Source organism: Pan troglodytes, chromosome 7, assembly GCF_028858775.2.
Source record: "Pan troglodytes isolate AG18354 chromosome 7, NHGRI_mPanTro3-v2.0_pri, whole genome shotgun sequence".
Lineage (NCBI taxonomy): Eukaryota > Metazoa > Chordata > Mammalia > Primates > Hominidae > Pan > Pan troglodytes.
Window position 1 is genome coordinate 8,452,786 of NC_072405.2, and position 25,284 is coordinate 8,478,069.

Genomic DNA, 25,284 nt, shown 5'->3' on the forward strand with positions numbered 1-25,284 from the left:
TGAAGGGGCCACCTTCTCCCTCTCCAGACCCCACTTTCCCGTTTGGAGGATGCCGACAGCGAGACCTGCCCACATTGCATCACTTTGCATGTCTAGCTGTGCTTGATATAGAAGACCTTCTGTGTGGATGTGTGACACGCCTCAGAGCCAGCAGGTGGGACACAGCTGTGCCATGAGCACCACGGCCCGTGTCCTTGTAGGGCCTCCCTTCCCTGCCTTCTTCCTGTGCCCCCCAGGCCTCTCAGTTCGTCCTTAGCAGCCAGGGAGACCCCCTCAAGCATCAGTGGCTTCCCATCTCTTCTCTGCTCCTATGGCCTCCAGACTCAGAAGCCCAGCAAAGTCCTGTTATTATTGCCAGTCCCACCCTTCAGGACCCAGACAGGGCCTCCTCTTGCCTGCTCTCCCTGTGGTCCTCCTCCCTGGCAGTGCCGCCACAGGCACCAACTCAGAGCCGTGGACGCACCGTGCCTGGAACCCTCCACCCAGGACCCTCAGAGATACGTCCTACTTCCTTAGGTCTCTGCCCTGGTCAAGCCCTCCCCACCACACTTGTCCCAGCGGGTAAAGGCCCGAAACATGGGGTGATCAGCCCCTTGCCCCGCGTTTTTTAGAGTTTGTCACTGTCTGACGTTTGCCTGTTTATCTGTTTATTGCTGGTACCACCACCCAACTGAAGGCTTTGGAGCAGGGGCTGTTTCACTCACTGTCTACCACGGTACCTTGTTTGCAGCAGGTGCTTTGTAAATTTTGTTTGAATGGCTGGGTTGAGTCATTAATGAAAGAGAGAAAGGAAGGCAGGAAAACACTTTTAAAACTCATACCACAGAAGATCTATCTAAAACCTCTCCAATTCTGTAATTCTGTGACCTCATGAGAAAAGAAAAAACACCCACCTAGTGACCATAATGTAGCAAATTTCCTCCCGGGCTGGGCGCTGGAGTCGGGTTGGCTGCACAGCTCTGCTGCCTTGCAGACCACTCCAGGGAGCTGCCGGGAGCTGGACGCATGCTCGTGTCTTACCCCACGGAGGGGGCATCACTGCGGCCAGAGCCCAGCGGGGGCGGCCGTGAGCAGCGGTGCTTCCTCTGAGAAGCTGCCTGTACCTTCTGGAAATATGAAATATGGCAACCATACAACCATTTCTGGATAATACCGTTCCACCTTTGAAAATGGTTTGAAACTACACAAACATCCTGGTCTCATCTATTTGGGGCTAAGATTTTAGAAACAGTAGAATTTTTCTTACAAAACATTTAAATAAGAAAGTACAAAGCGGCGCCTGTGAGCACAGCGGCAGAATCGTTTCCACAGAATTCAGCCCAGGGATCCACAGTTTGGTAACCAGCACAGGATTTTCTACAGAGCCCAGGATTTTCTACGGAGCCCTTCCTCTCAAGAGCGTCAGAGTACTTGAGAATATTAACCATGTGTTATTCGGAGCAATTCCAGCCTTGGAAATTTGCGGAGGATGTAAACTTTGCCAACTAACCTAGGGGAGAGCTTCACCCAAATTCTTACCTCCACTGAGCCCCTAATGCACACTTCCTCTTTGTGTTTAATCCATTTATTTATTCATTCCATTATCAAACATTCATTGAGACCTCTGTTGGTAGTTTAAGAAATTCTGCTAAGTATACAGCATGACTCAGATTAAAATGGCCGTTGGAGACACAATATCAAACATAAAACTAATGTAAGACAAGGCAGAGCATAAACCTGGTAGCTGCTGATATTTACTGATATCAGTAAATATCCTGAGCTGCACCCCAGAGGTATGGTCTTACTGTGCCTGGGATGATGTCCAGAAATTTGTCCTTTACACACTTCCTGGGTGATGCTGAGGTATAGCCTCGGTTTAAAGCCCTTTGAACTATGGAAAAATAAAGGCAAACCTCAAACAGATAAGGAAATGCAAGATCTCAGTGAGCTGTCCCAGGACCAGATCTTGGATCCCACGAGTGGGAACCAGCAGAGCCCACTGGGTTCTAGACCCTCTGCCAGCTCACCCAGACGGGATCTAAGGATTTCCCTTAAGCTTTCCTCAGCAGTTATCTGGATGGTGGATTAAGTAACCATCAGCCATTTGTGTGTAACTCAAACTCACATTATCGGGTCAGTTAACAGATTTACTAATTTATACCTTGCTTCTTTTCATGAGGAACTGAAGCGAGAACAGAAATGTGTACAATGGAATGATGGAATGTCTACTGAATCCACAATCGTGGTCACGGAACGTTAAGTGAGAATGAAGGGCGAAGAAAAGAGATGTATATGACTGTCACAGGACCTTCGATTATTGATTTAAGAGCCTCAGATGTTTCTCTGAGCCATATAGTGATCAGAGCAACACAGGAAACAGCTTCAGCCACATTCTTTGTTCTGTGGAGAAGGAGGAGATTTAGAAGCAAAAAATAAACATAACTGCTTTCCTAAGTGTTATGAAACAGATCTTTTCCTGAGTTCTAAAGCAAGTGAAGAAAAATTTTAAGTGAAGTGTGTCTATATTCAATTTTGAGTTTCTGTGTATGTCTTCCTTCATCACATGCGTGTATTTATTTTATTCGAGCTTTATGGGGATATAAGTCACACACCATAAAAGTCACGCTTTAGGATGTACAATTCGGTAGCATTCAGTAGATTTACAGGTATGTGCAACCATCACTCTAATCAATTTAAAACATCTTCACCCCAAAAAGCAACCCTGTGCCTTAGCAGCCGCCTGCCCTCTCACCTACCCTGATGCTGGGAATCAACAATCTGTTTTCCATTTTGAGATCTGCCTGTTCTGCACACTTCATATGAATGAAATTGTACATTGGTGGTCTTTTGTGACTGGCTTCTTTCCCATGGCATAAGGTTTTGAAGGCCCTTCCCTGGTGCAGCACGTTTCTGGGCTTAATTGGTTTTAATTGCTGAAAACATTTCCATTGTGTGGTACAGCCCCCATGTTTGTCCATTCATCCGTCGGGCAGCATTGAGGTCGTCTCCACTTTTTGGCAACTATGAATGATGTCGCTGTAAGCATTCTTACACAGGCTTTTGCCTGGATGTGTTTTCATTTCTCTTGGATGTGCACCTCGGAGTAGACTCATTGGGGCTTTTGGTGACTCTGTGTTCAGCCTTTTGAGGACCCTCCAGCCTGTTCTCCCTTCCCCAGCAGCGTGCGAGGTTCCAGTTTCTCTGCATCTTCATCAAGCTTTGGAACTGTGTCCTTTTCCCTCTGTCCACTCCAGGGGGCTTGAGTGGTACCGCACTGTGGTTTTGATTGCATTTCCCTCCTGGTGAGTGATTCTGAACGCCTTTCTGTGTGCTCTTTCGCCGTTAGGACATCTTCTTTGGAGAAATATTCAGATCCTATGCCCATTATTATTTGGATTATTTGTCTTATTATAATGGAGTTGTCAGATTTATATATTCTGGATTCAAGTTCCTTCACAAATACGTGATTTACAAAAATGTTTCCCATTCTGTGGATGGCCTTTGCATTTTTTTGATGGCATCTTTTTAAGCATAAAAGTTTTTAATTTTAGGTAGTTTATTTTATCTATATTTTTTCCTGTGCTTTGGTGACATGTCTAAGAAACCATTGCCTGGTTCACAGTCACAAAGAAATGCATCTATGTTTTCTACAAATAGCTTTATAGTTTGAGCCCTTTTCTGTCTTTAAGCCACTTTGAGTTCATTTTTGCAGATTTTGTAAGATGGGGGTTAAATTCATTGTTTGGTGTGTAGAAATTGGGTTATCCTAGCATCATTTGTAGGAGAGACTATTCTTTCCCCTCTGGGTGACCTTGTCTCCCTTATCAAAAGTATCACATGTGCAGGTGCATGTCTGGACTCCAGTTCAGTTCCATGGGTCCATGTGTGCATCCTTGTGTGGGGCCCCACCCTTTTGATTACTATCACTTTGTGACTCTTGGGATCCATAAGTGTGAGTCTTCCAACCTGGTTCTTCTCTCTCAAGATTGTTTTTGCTTCTCAGGACCCATTGCATTTCTATATGAATTTGAGGATTGGCTTTTGCACTTCTGCAAAAAAAGCCATCTGAAGTTTTGACAGGAATTTCAGGGAATCTCTAGGTCACTTGGGGTAGGACCTACCTCATCTTAACCATTAAGTCTGCCAATCTATGAACATAGGATGTCTTTTCATTTACGTAAGTCTTGCTTAATTTCTTTCAGTAGCGATGTTTTCTAGTTTTCAGTGTACGAATCTTTCAGGTCCTTTTTTTCTTTTTTTTTTTAAGAGACAAAGTCTCACTCTGACACTTAGGCTGGAGTGCAGTGATGCATGCTTGGCTCACTGCAGCCTTGAACTCCCAGACTCAAGCAATCCTCCCACATTAGCCTCCCAAGTAACTGGGACTACATGTGCCTACCACTATGCCTGGCTAATTTTTGTATTTTTTTTTAAAGACAGGGTTTGCCATGTTGTCCAGGCTGGTCTGAAACTCCTGGGCTGAAGTGATTCCCCCATCTCAGCATCCCAAAGTGCTGGGATTACAGGTGTGAGTGACTGTGTCTGGCCCTCTTTTACCTCGTTGGTTAGGCGGTCCCAGGGATTTTATTCTTTTAGATGTTATTTTAAGTGGAATTGCTTTTCTAATTTCCTTTTTGGGTTTCTCATTGCTAATGTATAGAAATACAATTGATTTTTTATTTCGCTCTTGTAACCTGCTCCTTTGCTGAGCAGCAATGAAAGTGGGCATCCTTGTCTTGTTCTCTTCTCACAGGGAGAGCTTTCAGCCCTTCAGCATTGAGTATGATATTAGCTGTGGGTTTCCCATAAATGCCCATTATCATGTTGGGGAAGTTCCCTCCAGTCCTAGTTCTCTGAGTGTTTTTATCATGAAATAGTGTTGTACTTTGTCAAATGCCTTTTCTGTATCAACTGTGTTGAGTATGTGGCCTTTTCCCCTTTGTTCTATTAAAGTGATTTATTACATTGATTGAGTTTCCTATGTTGAACCACCCTTGCATTGCTAGGATAAATTCTACATAGTCACTGTATATAATTCTCCTCATATGCTGCTATATTTGATTTGCTAGTATTTTTGAGGATTTTTTTTTTTTTTTTTGAGACAGAGTCTCACTTTTGTCGCCAGGCTGGAGTGCAGTGGTGTAATCTTGGCTCATTTCAACTTCTGCCTCCCGGGTTCAAGCGATTCTCCTGCATCAGCCTCCTGAGTAGCTGCGATTACAGGCATGCGCCACCGTGCCCAGCTTATGTTTGTATTTTTAGTAGAGATGGGGTTTCACCATATTGGCCAGGATGGTCTCGATTTCTTGACCTTGTGATTCACCCATCTCAGCCGCCCGAAGTGCTGAGATTACAGGCATGAGCCACCATACCTGGCCTATTTTTGAGGCTTTTTGCATCTCTATTTATAAGGGATATTAATCTATAGTTTTCTTTTCTTGTCTTTATCTGGCTTTGCTAGCAGGGTAATTCTGGCCCTGATAGAATTACCATAGAATGGGCTTGGAAGCATTCCTGCCTATTCTAGTCCTGGGAGACTTTGAGAGGGATCGGTGTTAATTCTTTTTTAAATATTGATAGAATTCACCTGTGACACCATCTGGTCCTGAACTTTTCTTTGTCAGGAGTTTGTCAATTATTGATTCAATCTCTTTGCTTGCTGTTGGTCTGCTGGGATTTTCTGTTTCTTCTTGAAGTAATTTGTGTTTTTTAATGAATTTATTCATCTCATCTAGGTTATCTAATTTTTATCATGTAATTTTTGTAATATTCTCTTATAATCCTTTTTATTTTTTAAAAGTCAGTAGCAAGCCCTCACTTTTATTTCTGATTTTAATAATTTGAGTTTTCTCACATTTTGAGTTTTAGTCTAGGTAAAGGTTTGTCATTTTTGTTGATTTTTTTAAAAACAAAATTTTGGTTTCATTGATTCTCTGTTGTTTCTTTTCTTTGTTTTATTTATCTCTGTGCTGATCTTCATTCTTTCTTTCCTTCTGCTAGTTTTGGCTATAGTTTTCCTTTTCTGTTTATGTGAATTTTAAGATCAGCTTTTGAATTTCTAAGCAGTAACCAACTGGGATTTGATAGGGACTGTGTAGAATCTGTAGATTAATTTGGGGATTCTTTCTGTCTTAACCATGTCTTCACCACTGGATTAAGCCTTCCAATCCATGAATATGGGATGTCTTTCCATTTATCTAGATTGTCACAATTTCTGTCAACAATGCTTAACAGCTGTCAGCATTCAAATCTTCTACTTTTTCTTAAAATTTTAAGGAACTTTTTAAAAAATGGGGCTTCAGATAGGCTCCTTTTGCCATATGGTGGACTATGCCTTTCATACCATCATACAGTAAATACAGGAATAGGTTCAATCTCTATTTCTTACTAGGATCCTTGGCCTATGTTTGCACTTGTGTTTGACCGATGTTTTGACCAATGGCAGGGTGGGCTCCAGGGCCTGGGGGACTTTAAGAGAAGCAGGATGAGCAAGTGTCACTTGGGGGACAGAAGAAGGGACGGCAGAGGAGACAGAAAGTCCAGGATGGCCGAGAGAGTCAGTGTGATTCCAGCACCACCAGGGTTGTCTCACCATTTTCAACAACTCCAATTACAATTTCTGAGGAAATGTTGCTTACGCTTGACTAGTTTGGGAAAAATACACTATGGTAGAGTGTATCAGTTTTTATTTAGTAACTTGCTCCATGGTCCACTTTATAAAGCTTTTGTTGTTCTGTTTTGCCTTGGTTTGTTTGGTTTTTGCTTTAAGTTCAGTGGGCTTCCACTTGCAGCAGGGCAATTCTTTTTAGGGTGGAGGGCAGGAGAGATACATGCTGAGGGTCTCCCCCTCCCTTTCCTAAGCACAAGAAAATGCAGGCAGATAAGTCTGGGTCAAATGAGCTTCAGGCAGGGAGGAGGAACTGGCATTCCTGGTGGGAAGGGCCCCTCATTGCCTATAGTCAGGGGAGGGCTGGGGAGGACCCCTGTGCACGGCCTCTTCCTCTCTCCTCTCACACTGGTGGCTGCCCTGGGTAAGCTGCATGCTTTCCCCAAAGCCCTGGGCTGGGATTGTCACTGAGGCGTGCAGGCAGCAGGCTGGCTCAGGCCAGCCCAGTGTGGAACTACTCGCTGGGTTTGGACAAGAAAGTAGGAAAGTAGGGCTCCAAACACTGCCTTCCCATCCATCAACGGCCAAGTGTAAGATGTGCGAATGCTGCCCATCCACCCTCAGTTTCCTCAGCCTGCAACAGGGTAAGCGCTGCTCCGTGAAAGCGGTCGGAGGGGACCTCCTGGGAAGAGTCCCATAAGCACGGCGTGCACCCTGTAAACGCTGCTCCATGAAGGGTCGGAGGGTCGGAGGGGACCTCCCGGGAAGAGTCCCACAAGCACTGCGTGCACCCTGTAAACGCTGCTCCATGAAGGGTCGGAGGGTCGGAGGGGACCTCCCGGGAAGAGTCCCACAAGCACGGCGTGCACCCTGTAAACGCTGCTCCATGAAGGGTCGGAGGGTCGGAGGGGACCTCCTGGGAAGAGTCCCACAAGCATGGCGTGCACCCTGTAAACGCTGCTCCATGAAGGGTCAGAGGGTCAGAGGGGACCTCCCGGGAAGAGTCCCACAAGCATGGCGTGCACCCTGTAAACGCTGCTCCATGAAGGGTCGGAGGGTCGGAGGGGACCTCCCAGGAAGAGTCCCACAAGCACGGCGTGCACCCTGTAAACATTTGCTGCATTCTTCATATTTTTATTGTTATACTTATAATATGCTGTTTAGATTGGGTAGGCCGGCCGCCCCATAAGTGCAACAGTAAGACGTGCATTTATATTCTATTCTGAATTTGGGGAGATGGTTGTACGTTCATGAATAAATGACTATAATTGCTGTTTTCTCTCAATGACAAAAATGGTGTCATGAAGCAGTGGAAATTAGGAAACTAAGATGCTTTCCGCATTTTGTGTTTGCGACCTCATTTTCACAAAAAGAAATTACCAGCCCCTAAGTATTTATTACACATTGTGCACACCTAAAAAACCCGGAGACCTAGCTTAGTGCTCGTTACATGTTCTAGTGTTGCCATTGTTTATAGCACGCTGCCATTGTCATTATTGTGACAATATTTTAAAGTACATGTTTCCATGCATCCATCAGGAAATCCAGTCCTGTATAGTGGAAATGAGAATGTGGCATCAACATGTGGCATAATCAAATTTAATTCATTTCGGTTAAATTTTATCTTTTATGCCATTCTTTTATGAAGCCACGTTCATAACATAGCTTCTAGGCTAAACATTAGGCAGAAGTAGGATACGTGAGTGGGGCAGTAATGGACTCGCTTTTTAATATGAAGGAAGATTAAAATTGTATTAAATTACACGTTAATGGAAAAACAAAGCAAAAGATAATAGGATGACAACTTTATGCGGCTGTAAAGTCTGGATTACAGCACATAGTTTTGCTATTTAGCAGTTGAATATTGAATTTCATTTGAAAATTTGCTTTTAATTATATTAAAATAATATCTAAATATTCCCCCAATATATTAAAGTGCTCTCATTATAATTTGACTATTTGAGAAAGGAAGACGCCGCCGGCCATTACAGTGTAGGTGCTCCTGTGAGACGGCGTAGGCACCTGAAATAGAACACAGGGAGGCTCACCTTGAAGTTAAAGGATCTCTTTATCCTTCAACTGGGGACTGTTTACTGTGAGAATATGCAGGAGCAATCCCTTTGCTGGCCTCAGTGGGAGAAACAGCCCCACACCTTGCTGTCAGTCTCTCAGGATCCCTCAGGAAATCTTTACGTTCCCTTCTGCCTTCACACCTGGGTGTGAGAAGTCCCTGACTTCCCAGGGACTCATGAAATCGTATCCCTTCCTTATCTCGTGTTTCCATGGCCATGCTGGCCCGGAAGGCTGGCAGTCCTGGATCCTGAAATCTGCAACGTTTTGAGGCCATACCTAGGACTAGTCACTTGGTAAACATCAGCAGGGGATTTTGTTGTTGTTGTTTGTTTGTTTGTTTTTGCCTTGGTTACCTGGAGGGTTGGGGTTGGACACGATGGGAAAACTCTCACTCCCCATCACTCTGCTTGCTTTCCCTGGCATCCATGTTGCTCAGGGAGTCAGAATGGGTGGCTCTCCAAGCGCAGGGCATGATGGACTCACCCCAAGACTGCAAGCAGGGGTGCATCTCAGGCTGCTTAGGGTGGTGGCGAGAGAGGAGCAAGTGGGAGAGACGCTTATGGTGACGGGGGAGCTGGCAGGCAGGAATTCATTCCGGGATCCGAGGCATGGAGGTGGTCCAGGAGAGGCAGGTATTGGACAAACGTGTGGGGGGATAGTTCCCTTCCTGAGGAGACGGCCACGCTCAGCCGTCGAGGAGGCCACTTCTTGCTCCTGTCTGGGTCTTTGGCCTCGAGGACGGCACACAGCAAGGCCGAGTGGTATGGAGCCGGGTCTTGGAGTGAATGCAGGGGATGCATTCCAGGCCTGGGAGGAGAGGCGGCAGGACCCGGGCAGCAACATCTACAAATGACGGCAGCCGGGTGTGCTTAAGGCTCAGCAGACTCACAGGGACGTGCGGACCGTGGGGCAGAGGGAGGCTCGGCAGCTCCTCTGGTCATCACAGAGCTTGGACGTCTGGTCTGGGCCTGGCACTGCTGCGGGATGGCCCGTGGCTGTCACAAGGCAGGCAGCTGTGCCCGCAGGGAGCTTGCTGTCCTAGATGTGGCCCTGGGTGACAGGCTGAGAAGAACAGGGCTCCCCTAAAAGTTGGTGGATGGGCTGGGGTGCATTTGAGGGGGTCAGCCCCACAGCTGTGTCTGGGTGGAGGCAGGGGGAGAGGGAGAGAGAGGAGGAGGCCATGGTGATGGTCCTGGTGACAAGGAGGAGGGTCTGGGGCAGGAGGGGCCTGGGATGGAGGAGGCAGATGTGGGGTTGAGGGGGGCCTGCCAGAAGGAGGAAGGTGTGAGTGCAGAGACCAGGGGAGCAACAGGCCATGGAGCTGGCAGATCCTCCTTCTCTGCAGGTCCCCTCAGCGCCCAGCCGCCTTCCCAGGGAGAGAGGAGAGAGCAAGCGACCTGCCCCTTGGTGACTCAGTGGCCATAAGACAGGCGGTGCTGTGTTGTAGCCACAGCCTCGCTCCTCCAGGCATTCAGGGAAAGCCCATCGCAGGCCGCAGAAGGACACAGGGAGGAGTCAGGCGGGATTCCTCTGGGGAAGGAGGCACAGCTGCCCCCACACAGATGGGACCTCGAGAAAGCTCCTCCCATCCTCACTGGCCTGTAAGGGTGTGGACTGAACAAACGATTTCACGATTAATACCTGTGTATGTGATACATGAGCTTACTAGACCATATCACCCATCAAGTACCAGATGCTATTTTTAAAACTTCTTAAGCTGTACGACAAAACTGAAATCTATGTGAAATACAACTATGCTTTTCCCCCAAATTGTTAATTTCCTTTAATACCACAAAATCCGGCTGTCAAGAGACCTGTTCAATCTACTAGATGCTAAATCTTGGTCATTAACCATTTGGGAACATCAGTGTTTCCTCTCCACTTCTCACACTTTGCGATATAAAAACAACTGCCTGGCCGGGTGCCCTGGCTCATACCTGTAATCCCAGGACTTTGGGAGGCTGAGGCCGGTGGATCACCTGAGGTCAGGAGTTTGAAACTAGCCTGACCAACATGGCGAAACCTCGTCTCTGCTAAAAATACAAAATTAGCTGGGTGTGGTGGCGCATGCCTGTAGTTCCAACTACTCAGGAGGCTGAGGTAGGAGAATCGCTTGAACCCGGTAGGCAGAGGTTTCAGTGAGCCGAGATCATGCATTGCATTTCAGCCCGGGCGACAGGGCAAGACTCCGTCTCAAAAAACAAAAAGAAAATTAGCCGGGCGTGGTGGCGGGCGCCTGTAGTCCCAGCTACTTGGGAGGCTGAGGCAGGAGAATTGCTTGAACCCGGGAGGCGGAGCTCGCAGTGAGCCGTGATCGCGCCATTGCACTGCAGCCTGGGCGACAGAGCAAGACTCTGTCTCAGAAAAAAAAAAAAAAAAAAAACTCACAAATCTGCCCTCTCGAGTGCCCAGGCCAGACATGGACACTGATTAATGAAGAAACAGTCCACGGTGGGGGTCACATATTCCCCTTCCCGGCACCTGAGGGTTTCCGCCGCGCTTCCGGGTGTTGAATGCCGTTTCTGTTTCCCCGCAGACCCGCAGTACTCATGGTCGCCCACGCAGCACTTCAATGAGGAGCGCTACTCGCCCGCGCCCAGGAGCATGAAGGGCCTTTCCGGAAGTCGGACCCAGCCGCCGCTGTGTTCCGGGCACACGTGTGGTCTGGCGCCCCCAGAGGATTGCGAGCACCTGCACCACGGGCCCGACGCGCGGCCGCCCTACCTGCTGAGCCCCGCCGACAGCTGCCCCGGGGGGCGCCACCGCTGCTCGCCGCGCAGCTCGGTGCACTCGGAGTGCGTGATGATGCCGGTGGTGCTGGGCGACCACGTGTCCAGCAGCACCTTTCCGCGGATGCACTACAGCTCGCACTACGACACGCGCGACGACTGCGCTGTGGCCCACGCGGGCGCCAAGATCAACCGCATCCCGGCCAACCTGCTGGACCAGTTCGAGAAGCAGCTGCCGCTGCACCGGGATGGCTTCCACACGCTGCAGTACCAGAGGACGTCCGCGGCCGCCGAGCAGCGCAGCGAGAGCCCCGGGCGGATCCGCCACCTGGTACACTCCGTGCAGAAGCTCTTCACCAAGTCGCACTCGCTGGAGAGCTCCTCCAAAAGCAACGCCAACGGCACCAAGGCGGACGGCCGGGCGGACGACCACCACCACGCCCACCACGCCAAGCACAGCAAGAGGAGCAAGAGCAAGGAGCGCAAGCCGGAGGGCAAGCCCCGGCCCGGCATGAGCAGCTGGTGGAGCTCGGACGACAACCTGGACAGCGACAGCACCTATCGGACGCCCAGCCTGCTCAACCGGCACCACCTGGGCCCCGTGGCCCACTGCTACCCCGACGCGCTGCAGAGCCCCTTCGGGGACCTGTCCCTCAAGACCTCCAAGAGCAACAACGACGTCAAGTGCTCGGCCTGTGAGGGGTTGGCGCTGACGCCTGACGCCAAGTACCTGAAGCGCAGCTCCTGGTCTACGCTGACGGTCAGCCAGGCCAAGGAGGCCTACCGCAAGAGCTCGCTGAACCTGGACAAGCCGCTGCTGCACCAGGACGCCAAGCCCGCCCTGAGGCCGTGCCACTACCTCCAGGTAAGCAGGCTCACGGCCCTGTGGAGGCCGTCTCGGCACAGCAGGTGGTATTGTCGTTATTCCTTTTTTAATTGACAGATAACAACTGCATACACATTTAGGGTGTGCAACAGGATGTTCTGAGATACGGATATGTTCTGGGACAGCTCCACCGAGCTGTTAACACACGCATTACCTTACATACGTAATTTTTTTGGTGGGAGCACTTAAAATCCACTCTGGATGATTTCCGCGTATTCAATACGTGGTTGTTAACTGCAGCTACCGTGCTGGCCAACAGGTCTCTTGAGCTGACCCCTCCTCACTGAAATGTTGTCCTTTGACCAACATCTCCCAATTCTTCCCCATCCCCAGTCCCTCTGGTAACCACGGTTCCACTCTCTGCTTCTATGAGTTCAGCTGTTTCAGATGCCACCCGTGAGAGCGACCATGTGGCCTCTGTCGGTGTGCGCCGGGCTCATCCTGCTTTGCAGTTTCTTCCAGCTCACCTGTGTTGTGGAGAATGGCAGATCTCCTTCTTTCAAAGACTGAATAGTGTCCCTTGTGTATGTACCGCATCTTCTTTATCCATCATTTGCCGGTAGACTCAAGGATTGACGGCACGCTATGGCTTTGTGCGCGGGGCTGCAGGGATGACAGGACGTTATCTACGGGCAGCTCTCATGCGTGAGTCTGGCCTGCTCTGGGAGGGCCTCTGAAGATCCCGACTCCTCCTTGGAACCATCCCTCTAAACACAGTGGGCCATTTCTTTAAGGCCTCTGAGGCTGGAGGGTTTAACAACCACAGCAAACACAGACTTGCCCATGTGGGTGTTTTCCATGTGAGAGCTGATGGACCGGCGTAATGGAAATGGGCCTGCGACATTCGTGAGTTCACTCCCTGCACCTGGCCACAGCCTCTCTAAGCACCCCCCACCACAAAAAGCCTGATTATGGAAAAGGCCTCTGTGTCTCTGGGGTGTGGATTAAATGAATTTACCAAAGGCAAAAACAAAGAAGGTAGATCCCTAGAGCTGGCATATTGCAGAATTCCCTGTTTTATGTGATTTCACTCTCTGTCTCTGAATTGTGCCATGCCTGAGTTTACTGGAGAAGCTCTCTGGGAGGCACAGGCTACTTCTGAGGATGCCGCTCCGTGACTTCCATCAGTCGATAGCGCTGTTAAAAAAAACATAACATGTGTGTCCCAACTCACAAATCACTCTTGCTTGCCTAGAGCAGCGGCTGTGGGCCTCGCATCAGGTTAGAATTGTCTTCATGGAGTAATGGGCCATTGCTGGCTGAGCCAACAGGCAGTCAACTAATGGGACGGGGGAACTAGCAGCCGTGATTCTTTCTGGGAGTCGTGGTGGCAAATCCTTCCAGTGGCACCGTCACCATCAGTTCCAGCGTCCACGTCTCAACAGCTCTGTTTTGAAAGGAAATGCTAACCAATTTGCCTTTGCAGGCAGATTTATTCAGAGACAAATTGGTAGTTGCATAAAATATTACTTTATAGCAATGGAAGAGGCGTAAATTTTGTTTGCCGTTGGCAAACCCTAATCATATCCAAATGTAAAAGTTGTGTCTGCTTGTTTAGAGAAGCCTGGTAGAAAGAATCGGGTTCACTCTGATCTGTCTCCTCATTGTCACAGACACACTGCTCTCTTGTTTTTGTCTGTGCCTGGTGTGGATAGTCAGTGTTCCCTGAGTGAGCACTTCAGGACACTGTCAGAGCCTCCAGGTTTTGCCCCAGGGTCACCTGCCTCCAGTGCCTGCCACTCTCCCCCAGCCCCTCCAGCTGCGCCTTCTCCACAGGTCCTGTGCCCCTTGGACCTGCCTTCTCCCAGGAGCTTCTCCCACCCACTTCCTCCCAGGAACACGCTTCTCTCTGCCTCTAACAGCTATTCCATGGTCTAGGTGCAGGGAATACCAGTCGTCCACAAAGGTGAAGTGAGACAGAATGAACCCGCACACCGTCAGTCCCTTTCAAAAACCATCCCTCCGAAAGTGACCTCATTCCATCTGCACTCACGCCTTCCCACCCAGGCTACACTGCAACAAATCCCACACGACAGACAGATACAACTGTAAATATGCCTGTGTTGATCTCCAAAAGATCCACATGGAATGATGAGGACACTTTCTTTTGAAACATAACCACCTGCATTATATCAGCCTGGTCAGTGGTCACATTCCCCTGAGGGCTCACTGTCTCTTGTTGGCTTTTATTCGAATCAGGATCCAGAGAAGGGGCCCGCCTGGCAGCTGCTGATGAGCCTCTTCATCTCGTTCAGCCCGAGGTTTCTCCTCTCTTTCCTCTCTTCCTCCCCCTAGATTTTTTTTGTTTGGAACCAGCTGGTTGGTCTGATTGTGTCTGTCAGTCTGAGTTCCGTGCCATGGGGTCATACCAGACACTCTAGTCCTGTTGTTCTGCAGCCGGCTACCCACTCCTGGCCTTCCCTGCCCTGACGCCACTGGCCTCCCTCTCACGTCCACTCAGATGACACATCCTCGGAAACAACCCAGAGCGTTATCGTGCCGACACTGGGAAGCACTGCCCGGAGGATGGAAGGATGTCTGCAGGGAGCAGCCACGGCTTTCATGGCGCTCGTTCACAAGGGCGTTTTCTTGCAGTAGCAAGCTCCCCCATCCCCACATCCACCTCCCAGTGAAACCACCTCTTTTGGGGATGCAGCTCGGTGACTTCTGTCCCCTCCTCACTGTCCCCCAGTGGTCACCGCTGGACCCCTCATGGAAAGATCTATGAAGCTGAATATCAGGAGCTGTGTGCAACCTCCTTAGGCTGTTTCTGTCCTAGGACTCAGCTGGATCGATGTCTGGCATTTTCAAAGATGTCTGTGCAGGGCTGTCCCTTCCTGTCGATTGCATTAAACTTTCTGGTGGAAAACTACAGGTTTCTGGGTCCTCACAAACCCAGATTTTATTTCACAGCCAGGAAATAGGGAAACTAAAGGAATTTGTCTTTGGGTCCTAGTGTACAGATAAGATTTAAAAGAATAAGAAGAGAGAAATAAATGTTTATAAGTTGTCTTCCTTTTTTCACTAGGAGCACTTGCAGCTGAACGACAGGATCACTTTTCATTTTCACCCTTGGTTTGTACAGAGTATGTGGTTCACATTAGAGGAAGATTTTTCTCTTTTTTTTAAGTAGGTCAAAACGGAGACTAAGTGGAATTGAAAGGCAATTCAGGCCTCACGTTATTCTTTCACAAAGCTCTTGTTTTCATCTTTTCTGCATCAGCAGACTAAGCATCTCAGGTCAAACTTTTCATGAGCATTGTAGGAATGCAGAACAGGTTCACCGAGGCTTAGCTCAGGATGCCAAAGGCTCTCTATGCCACAGTCCACAGAAACTCCCAGGGACGTGCAGGGAGGGAGAGACGCCGCCTGCCTGGGAAGGCTCCCGGCGGCATCAGATGGAGGGACAGCAGGGCCCCTGCTGCCTCCCAGAGAAGACCCGGCAGCCCCTCCAGCCCTCAGCCTCTGTCCCCGCCTCCTTCCCTCCTGTCCTCAGGCCTCCTCTCTGCGGCCTCCCAGTCTCCCACCCCGTCCTGCGCTTCTGGTTTTCTCCTCTTCTAGTGTCCTCCCCACCTGGCGTCGCCCGGCCGCAACCGTGGCCCTCCTGGGGAAGAGGTTCGTACCCTACTCTTTATTTGACATGAAGAGGTTCGGACCCCCAGTTTTATTCGGCGTGTTCACGGGCAGCAGCCCCGTTTTATTCGGCGTGTTCACGGGCAGCAGCCCCGTTGTGCTCGGCGTGTTCACGGGCAGCAGCCCCATTTTATTTGGCGTGTTCACGGGCAGCAGCCCCGTGTTATTTGGCATGTTCACAGGCAGTCCCGTTAGACTTTGGGTTTTAGCTGTCAGGCTTTTTACATGTTCACGTGTTGGAAGCAAACGGCAGAAAAGAACACAGAGGGGAGGGGGTGGAATGAAAACGGGGAGCCCTGAGCATTCCCTCCCTGCGTGTGAAGTGTTTCAGAACCTCTCCCTGCTCCCGCCCTCTGCAGCAGGTCCCATCACCGAGTACTGACCTTTCCTTGCAGCCATTTGCTGAAGGACATGTTGTGGGTCCCATCACCGAGTTCTGACCTTTCCTTGCAGCCATTCGCTGAAGGACGTGTTGTGGGTCCCATCACCGAGTTCTGACCTTTCCTTGCAGCCATTCGCTGAAGGACGTGTCTGTTTTGTAGGCCGTGCAGATCCCTGGCTTTCAGGCTCAGCTACTGCATTTGTGAAGTTTCCAGTTAGGAACAAAAACACGTCTTAAAAGTCCCATCTCTCAGGTCAACAGGTCATCCTTGTGGTGTAGTTTAGAAAAATCATCCGTCTTTTACAAAATGGAGCCAGGCTCCCCTGTTTCTTGTCTCTACGATAAGCATTTAAAAGGCTTGTCACAGGGCCAGGCACGGTGGCTCACACCTGTCATCCCAGCACTTTGGGAGGCCAACGCAGGTGGATCACCTGAGGTCAGGAGTTCAAGACCAACCTGGCCAAAATGGCAAAACCCTGTCTCTACTAAAAATACAAAAACTAGCCAGGCCTAGTGACAAGTGCCTGTAGCCCCAGCTACTCAGGAGGCCGAGGCCTGAGAATTGGTTGAACCTGGGAGGTGGAGGTTGCAGTGAGCCAAGATCACGCCACTGCACTCCAGCCTGGGTGACAGAGCAAGACTCCATCTCTAAATAAATAAATAAATAAATAAATAAATAAATAAATAAAATGGTTTGTCATGGAATGCACGACGCTGGCCGTTTGCTTCTTTCTGCCCGATCTGGGGTGGAACCTGAGTCTCATCAGAGTTGGGTGTGGTGGCCTGGGACAGCCTGGGCCACCTGTGGCCCTCCTGCCACAGGCCCACCTCCACATGCTGGGTGACCCCTCCCTGCTTGTTTCCTTCAGGCCCTCAGCTCACCTTGGCCTCCACCTTGACCTTTATTGAGGGTCCCTCTGCTGCCCTTCTGCCTCCTGAGCCCGGGTCCTGTCTTTGTCCCGCTTTGCCCCTGTATCTAGGAGGGTCCAACACACTCAGCAACAATTAGCGAGGGGCACCTGTATCCTGCAGCGTTCCAGAGGACGCTGGCTTGAGCATAAGGGTCTCTCCGGGCACCTAGGTGTCCCATGTTCCAGAACTTGGCAAGCAGGAAGGACCCATGCGCCCCAGCCCCCCCTCCCCCGCGCCCACCACCCTCACGGTATCCCCACCAGTTCAGGAAGGCTGGCGGTGTGGCTTATGGGGTGCTTTCAACTCCAGAAAACAAATAGTTCTGACAAGCTTCTCAGAAAACTTCTCTGTATTTGTAGTTTTAGGGGCGAAAGAGTGAGAAAGGAGATTGCTGTGGTTGGTTCCTATCCTTAGCGATACCAGTGCTCAGCAGAATGGAAGAACTGGCCAGCCTGGCTGTGCTCCGCTCTAATGCACGTTTGCAATTTGAAAGGCGGGTTTTTGTTTTAAGCGGCTCGTGGTATAGATCTGGGGCCGTGAATGGATAGGAGAGTTGGGGTGTGGCCACACCTCACTTCCAATCCCGTAGTGGAACAGCAGGGCCGGGAGGAGCTTCTCATCCCCTTTTAAGCCGCTCTGGACACAGACGCACAACCCTGCACAATCCTTCCGCAGCCCCTCGAGTTTCTGGTCTGGATCTGTCCTGCACTGACACCCAGCCACCAGCTGCCCCATCCGTCCAGTGTGAGTCCTAAAACGCCTCCTTGAGACAAAGCGGTGACCTCCGCTTCCAGGAGCCACGTGTGCCTGCCCCCCACACTCTGTGTTCCCTGTCCTGTGGCCCAGGCCACACCATTTCCTGACTGCAAAGCCTGTGTTGTGAGGGGCTCCTCCACAACTGCCCTGCCTCTGGGCCACCGCTTCCCCCGGCCCCGACTGCCACAGAATCCTCTCCCACCTTGAGTAACGTCACACGGGGCTTGGCAGGATCTCGCTGGTGCTCACCGAGCCCGTTCGTGTATCAGGGACCGTCTGCAGGAGTGCGGGAGCTGGGCCTGTGCCTTCGAGCCTCTCACTGTCTCCCCGGCTGGACTCCTCCATCACCCCCCAGTTGTCCTGGGACTCGGTGTGTCATCGCTGGGAGCAGCTTGGTGCCGGGCAGGCAGGGAGATCGCTGGGCTGTGTCACATCTCAGTGACATCATCTTAGGACCCACCACATTCTTATGCCCATGACTGAAATTCCAGCAATGTTTGTTGAAATGCTGATGGATGTTGAAGGGTGTCTGGTTTTGGGTTGTTGGCCAGCCTTGTGTCTGGTAAATCTTTCTGCCTCTTCAATCCTGCACGCCTCCGTTTGTGGTGAGACTCAAGACAGTGTTCCGAAAAGCACATTGGAAATCATAACTCATGTGAACATGGAACACTGGGTGGGTACATGCGCTGTTTTATCCAGGTTTACCAGAGGAGAATGACATGGCCTACGTGTAACTCAAGATGGTCATGGATGCAGAGACCTCATGGTGACTGGGTGCAGAAACCTTGTGACCTGTGACTGGGTCCTTGGATTCTGTGATGTAAGACCCTGAGGAACCATCTGCATTTATGCCACGAGGGCCACCGAGTGGTCACCTTGTTATGGGCACAGTGCCCTCAACTTGGCAGCTGAGGCTCTGCTCCTGCAGGAGTGCAGGTAGATGGGGTCCGGCTCTGTCCTCTCCCTCCCAGGGCAGATGAGGCTCTGCTCCTGTGGGTGTGCAGGTGGGCGGAGTCCTGCTCTGTCCTCTCCCACCCAGGACAGCTGAGGCTCTGCTCCTGCAGGAGTGCAGGTAGATGGGGTCCAGCTCTGTCCTCTCCCTCCCAGGGCAGATGAGGCTCTGCTCCTGTGGGTGTGCAGGTGGGCGGAGTCCTGCTCTGTCCTCTCCCACCCAGGACAGCTGAGGCTCTGCTCCTGCAGGAGTGCAGGTAGATGGGGTCCGGCTCTGTCCTCTCCCTCCCAGGGCAGATGAGGCTCTGCTCCTGTGGGTGTGCAGGTGGGCGGAGTCCTGCTCTGTCCTCTCCCACCCAGGACAGCTGAGGCTCTGCTCCCGCAGGAGTGCAGGTAGATGGGGTCCGGCTCTGTCCTCTCCCACCCAGGACAGCTGAGGCTCTGCTCCCGCAGGAGTGCAGGTGGATGGGGTTTGGCTCTGACCTCTTCCTCCCAGGGCAGCTAAGGGGTCTGCTCCTGTGGGTGTGCAGCTGGGCGGAGTCCGGCTATGTTCTCTCCCTCCTAGGGCAGTGGATGCCCCAGGCTTCTCTGTTCCCGCTGAGACTGTGTCTCCTGCCTCAGACTTGGTGGTCCACATGCAGTACTGGTCTGTGAATGATCCTGGAAGGGCTGACCCAACCCAAAGTACAGCAGGACTAGGAGCTGTTGGAGCTCAGGCCGGCGAACTGCAATTTAAGTCATCCCTTGTCTGTCTTGGTGTTAAGGAGGGAAATGAATCAAGTTTGTCCTTAAGAAAATGAAGTGGGCAGCTGAACTCTAAACCTAACTCTGACTTGGTTTCAGTGGCTCAGAGGAAAAACCACAACAAACAAACAGGAAAGGAAAGACTTCCCACCCAAGCTAAATTGTTGTAGGGACACCAGAGTGGATTTGAGCAGCATCGCGAAGATCTCTTCCGCTGAGATGTACATCCCGGGAGGCAGCAGCCACGCACCCAGCGTTTCTCAAGCTCAGCACAGCGGGATGGGGGCCGGGAGATGCTTGTGGGGTCGGTCTTATGGAATGGGGGATGTTGAGCACAGCCACGCACCCAGCGTTTCTCAAGCTCAGCACAGCGGGATGGGGGCCGGGAGATGCTTGTGGGGTCGGTCTTATGGAATGGGGGATGTTGAGCACAGCCACGCACCCAGCGTTTCTCAAGCTCAGCACAGCGGGATGGGGGCCGGGAGATGCTTGTGGGGTCGGTCTTATGGAATGGGGGATGTTGAGCACAGCCACGCACCCAGCGTTTCTCAAGCTCAGCACAGGGGTGGGGGCTGGGAGACGCTTGTGGGGTCGGTCTTATGGAATGGGGGATGTTGAGCAGCATTTCTGGGCTCCACCCACTACCTGCCAGAAGCACCCCCATTTAGTGACAACCAAACATATCTCCAGATGTCACCAATTGTCCCCTGGGGGCAGAATTACCAGGTTGGGAACCGCTGGTGTCATCCAAAGAGCGTGAGCTTTAGAACAAGACAGACGCGTGGAACCTTCTCGCAAGCTGTGCAGCCAGGGGGCTCACAATAGGGGCTTTCCATGGAAATAAATGGCTATCACTGTGCCTGCCTGACCTCCCTCAGGGTCCCGGAAAGAGCCCCTGGTGAGATGGACGTGCCGATGGCCACGGGTGTCCTCTCAACAAGGAGATGGTGGCTGAGGGGTGAGGACACAGGATGGGGCAGAGGGCAGGGGTGAGCAGCGGGGACAGGTCTCGGCCGATTCTGAGAGAACTCAGGTGCTGTGTGAACTCAGGGGTCTCCGCACCGAGGCAAGGAGTGGCCGTCCTGCCTTCATGCCGCCAGCCTGGGTGGTGCGTGAGTCAGCTCGGGTGCCATGACGGGCATACACACCCGGGGGGCGTGTAAAGGCACATTCATTCCGCAGGGTCCTGGTGGCTGGTGCCCAAGACCGTGGAGTCCGAAGGCCAGCTCCTGCTGAGCCTCTCCTGGGCACGCAGACGCCGTCCTCTCCCCATGTCCCCATAGGGTTGCCCCCTCTCTGCCTGTCTGTGACCTCATCTCCCCTTCTTAGGAGGACACCAGGCAGACAGGATCAGTGCCCACCCTGGTGACCTCATTTTACCTTCTTCACCTCTGTAAATGTCCCATCTCCAAATAATCACATTCTGAGGTCCCAAGGGTTAGAGTTCAACATAGGAATTTGGAGGAACACAATTCAGGCCATAACTTGTGTGTCCTTCCCAAGGAGGGGCGTGGGGAAGGCAGCTTTCTCCCGCTGAGTGGCTGAGGGCATGCCCTGGAGAGACTCAGCCATTGGCTGGCGCCTCCCGGCAGCTTGGAGCAGGCACCTTGGTCCTGGAGGGGTGAGTGTGGCATCCATGCATCCTGGGGGCTCCCATGTGGGTGGGGTTATGCCAGGCATGCAGCGCCTCTGTTGGTGGCCTCCTGGTGTCCATGAGCCCGTGGCTCCCATTCCAAGCATGAGGGCGATAGGAGCTGGACGGGGCCAAAGGGCCCAGTCACGTGTGCCCAGTTGCAGGTGGCTTAGATGGGGGTTTTGTACACTCAGCTGTAGTGTGTCCCACAGGTTTGGAGATGGCCATAGGAAAAACAGTTCACAACTCACATCCCCAGAAGAGGGTGAGGCCACACCCCAGGCCTGGGGGACACACCTATGGGTCAGGAAGCAGGAGAAGAGGGAAGCGTGGGCAGGAGCCTTTGCCACAGTCTCCGGGAAGGAGGGAGACACATACAAACATGCACACACATACACACATAGGCATGCATGCACACCCATATACTTGCACACATACACATATACGCACATTACACATACACACATAGGCATGCATGCACACCCATTTGCCTGCACACACACATACACATGTGCACATTACACATACATAAACACACATATGCACATAGGCAGGCATGCACACCCATATACCTGCACACATACACATATACGCACATTACACATACACACATACCCACACATACACACATAGGCATGCATGCACACCCATATAACTGCGCACATACACATATATGCACATTACACATACACACATAAACACACATACGCACATAGGCATGCATGCACACCCATATAACTGCACACATACACATATATGCACTTTACACATACACACATACACATATGCACATAGGCATGCATGCACACCCATATACCTGCACATATACACATATACACACATTACACATACACACATAAACACACATACGCACATAGGCATGCATGCACACCCATATAACTGCACACATACACATATATGCACATTACACATACACACATAAACACACATACGCACATAGGCATGCATGCACACCCATATACCTGCACATATACACATATACACACATTACACATACACACATAAACACACATACGCACATAGGCATGCATACACACCCATATAACTGCACACATACACATATATGCACATTACACATACACACATAAACACACATACGCACATAGGCATGCATGCACACCCATATACCTGCACATATACACATATACACACATTACACATACACACATAAACACACATACGCACACAGGCATGCATGCACACCCATATACCTGCACATATACACACATTACACATACACACATAAACACACATACACACATAGGCATGCATGCACACCCATATAACTGCACACATACACATATATGCACATTACACATACACACACACACGCACATAGGCATGCATGCACAGCCATATAACTGCACACATACACATATACACACATTACACATACCCACACGTATGCACATAGGCATGCATGCACACCCATATAACTGCGCACATACACATATATGCACATTACACATACACACATAAACACACATACACACATAGGCATGCATGCACACCCATATAACTGCACACATACACATATGCGCACATTACACATACACACATACACACACATATGCACATAGGCATGCATGCACACCCACATACCTGCACATATACACATATACACACATTACACACACACACATAAACACACATACGCACATAGGCATGCATGCACACCCATATACCTGCACATATACACATATACACACATTACACATACACAGATAAACACACATACGCACATAGGCATGCGTGCACACCCATGTACCTGCACACACACATACACATATACGTATTTTACACACACACACACACACACACACGGCTTAAAGGAATGCAGAAGACATTTCCCTGTGGGAACGCACAGCAATGGACGATAATGTTCTTCCTCGGTTCCAGTGCCTCCAAGAGAATATGATGATATAATCCTGGCCCCTTTCACCTGGGCTTTGCAGCTTGGAAGAAAGAAAAGATATTCCAGTTTGTGCAGTGTTGAACTATCCCTAAAGCAAGTAACAGGAGACGTCGAAATGTATGCTGATGTCACCCTTATGAAAATGCCTTTTTGTTAGAAATTATGAACATCACCCATCACTAGGTACAAGGAGGTAATTAGGGTAATTGATTGGCGTTAAATGCAGCAGGGACTGCAAACTGGATTTGCAGAGTCTGGTAGCCATCGTGAAAAGAAATTTATTCATTCATTCACTGAAGGCCATAAACCCATTTTGGTTTCAGAGCGTGCACTTGGCCACCCTGGGCTGAGGGCTGCAGGGTTCGAATGCTGTAACATAACGGAGAGAGATTTGTTTGCTGAGGCAGGCTGGCATTTTAGTATTGCTCTTCTGTTCTTTTGATAGTCTCCAGACATATGCTTTGGAATGGGGATTTGGTACTTGAATTCATGCTTTGAAATTGACTCTGGTTGACATTCTTTCTGTATTGAAATTTCTTCTGTCAAAGCCTGCGAAATTGGCTTCTTAAATCAGAAACAGAAACATACAAGCTGGTCTCATTTGTTAGTTAATTTGCAGGCTGCTGAAGAAAAAAATCTTTACTTTGTTTTTTATGGAAACATGTTTTTAATTCACAAAAAAAATCCCATAAACCTGCCAAAGTGAATCTCTTCTTTGATGGCAGAGGAGCTGCTCTTCCATCTGCCGCCAGCCAGCCTCAGCCTCCCTTCCCGAACTCAGCTTTTCACACGTTCCCAGGAGAGTGGCAGCACGAGCTCCCCCGTGCCCAGGAACTGGATGGCCGGGCCTCCCTCTGCCCCATCGCCTCCGCCTGCACCTTCTGCTGGTCCAGCTCAGACAAAAGGAAACCCGGACCTCACCCCAGGACCTTTCCTGATCCTGGCCCCTCCCGTCAGCCGACAGTGACCTTCAACACATGTCCCCTCCACACTGGCTTCTCCACCCTGATGACGCTACCACTCATTTCATGTCCATCTCCTGTACCGAATTGTAATGTCATTGAGAACTGTGGCTTTTCTTAAATTAAAAATAAGGGTGTTTATTACAAAAGTCATATAGGGTTCATGTAGACAATTTAAAAATATAAAGAAAAGTCATTGAAAACCCTGTAATCTTCATCTCCTAGTGACGGTCCCTGTTTCACATCTTCTGGCTGCTTCTGCACATAACACAGTTACATCTTTAAAAGACATAAAAATGTCAAGTGCTTTAAAAATTGCTTTTCCCCCTCATGAGCATCTTTTCATCACTAAATACACATTCTGCAATATTATTTTTGATAGCTTGGTAGTATCCATCCTGTGCTTTTCCCCCTCGTGAGCATCTTTTCATCGCTAAATACACATTCTGGAATAGTATTTTTGGTAGGTGGGTAGTATCCATCCTGTGGTTTTAATAAATATTGTAAGCCATCCCCTATGATACAATATTGTTGTCATTTCTCCTTTTTCCCTGATTACCAATTCCCCAGTCCCTGACCCTGGGCTGCATTGTCTTGGGGAAGCTTCATGGAAGGAAAGTTGCCCAGTCTAAGGACATGACCAGTCCGAAGGCCTCCAGTCATCTCCAGAAAGACTGGGCCCTCCACTGCCCGCCACCTGGCCTGAAGACACGGAGATAAGAATTGTCAAGTCCCCAAAGTTGTGAATTCTTTATTCTTCCTTAGTCATCTTTTTCCAGTGCTCAAACTTCCTCACTGTCAGGAAATGTAAACCAAAATTCACATGGACAAAATTTGAACAAAACATGGGCAAACGTACGCCTGTTTTCTTAACTGCTGATTTCTTGCTGAGAGAACCTGCTGTGGCTGAGGCCCCAGGCCTGTCTCTTACCTGACCTACAGCTCTGCAGCTCTGCGGTGTCATCTGTGGGACTTTTACATTGACCAGGTCATGAACACCTGATATGGTTTGTGTCCCCGCCGAAATCTCGTTTTGCCTGACAGCTCCCATAATCCTCATGTGTCATGAGAGGGACCCGGTAGGAGGTGATTGAATCATGG

The 25,284-nt window shown here is 50.1% G+C and overlaps 1 protein-coding gene across 27 annotated transcripts in view; it reads left to right on the forward strand.

The window, feature by feature from the left end:
- DLGAP2 (DLG associated protein 2) overlaps window positions 1-25,284 on the forward strand; it is a 1,020,080-nt gene that overhangs the window by 839,193 nt on the left and 155,603 nt on the right. For all 27 annotated transcript variants that reach the window (XM_024345426.3, XM_024345427.3, XM_063816097.1 and 24 more), the window contains one exon: window positions 11,196-12,253. In XM_024345426.3, coding sequence (XP_024201194.1) covers window positions 11,196-12,253 — 1,058 coding nt within the window. The remainder of the gene's footprint in view (window positions 1-11,195; window positions 12,254-25,284) is intronic.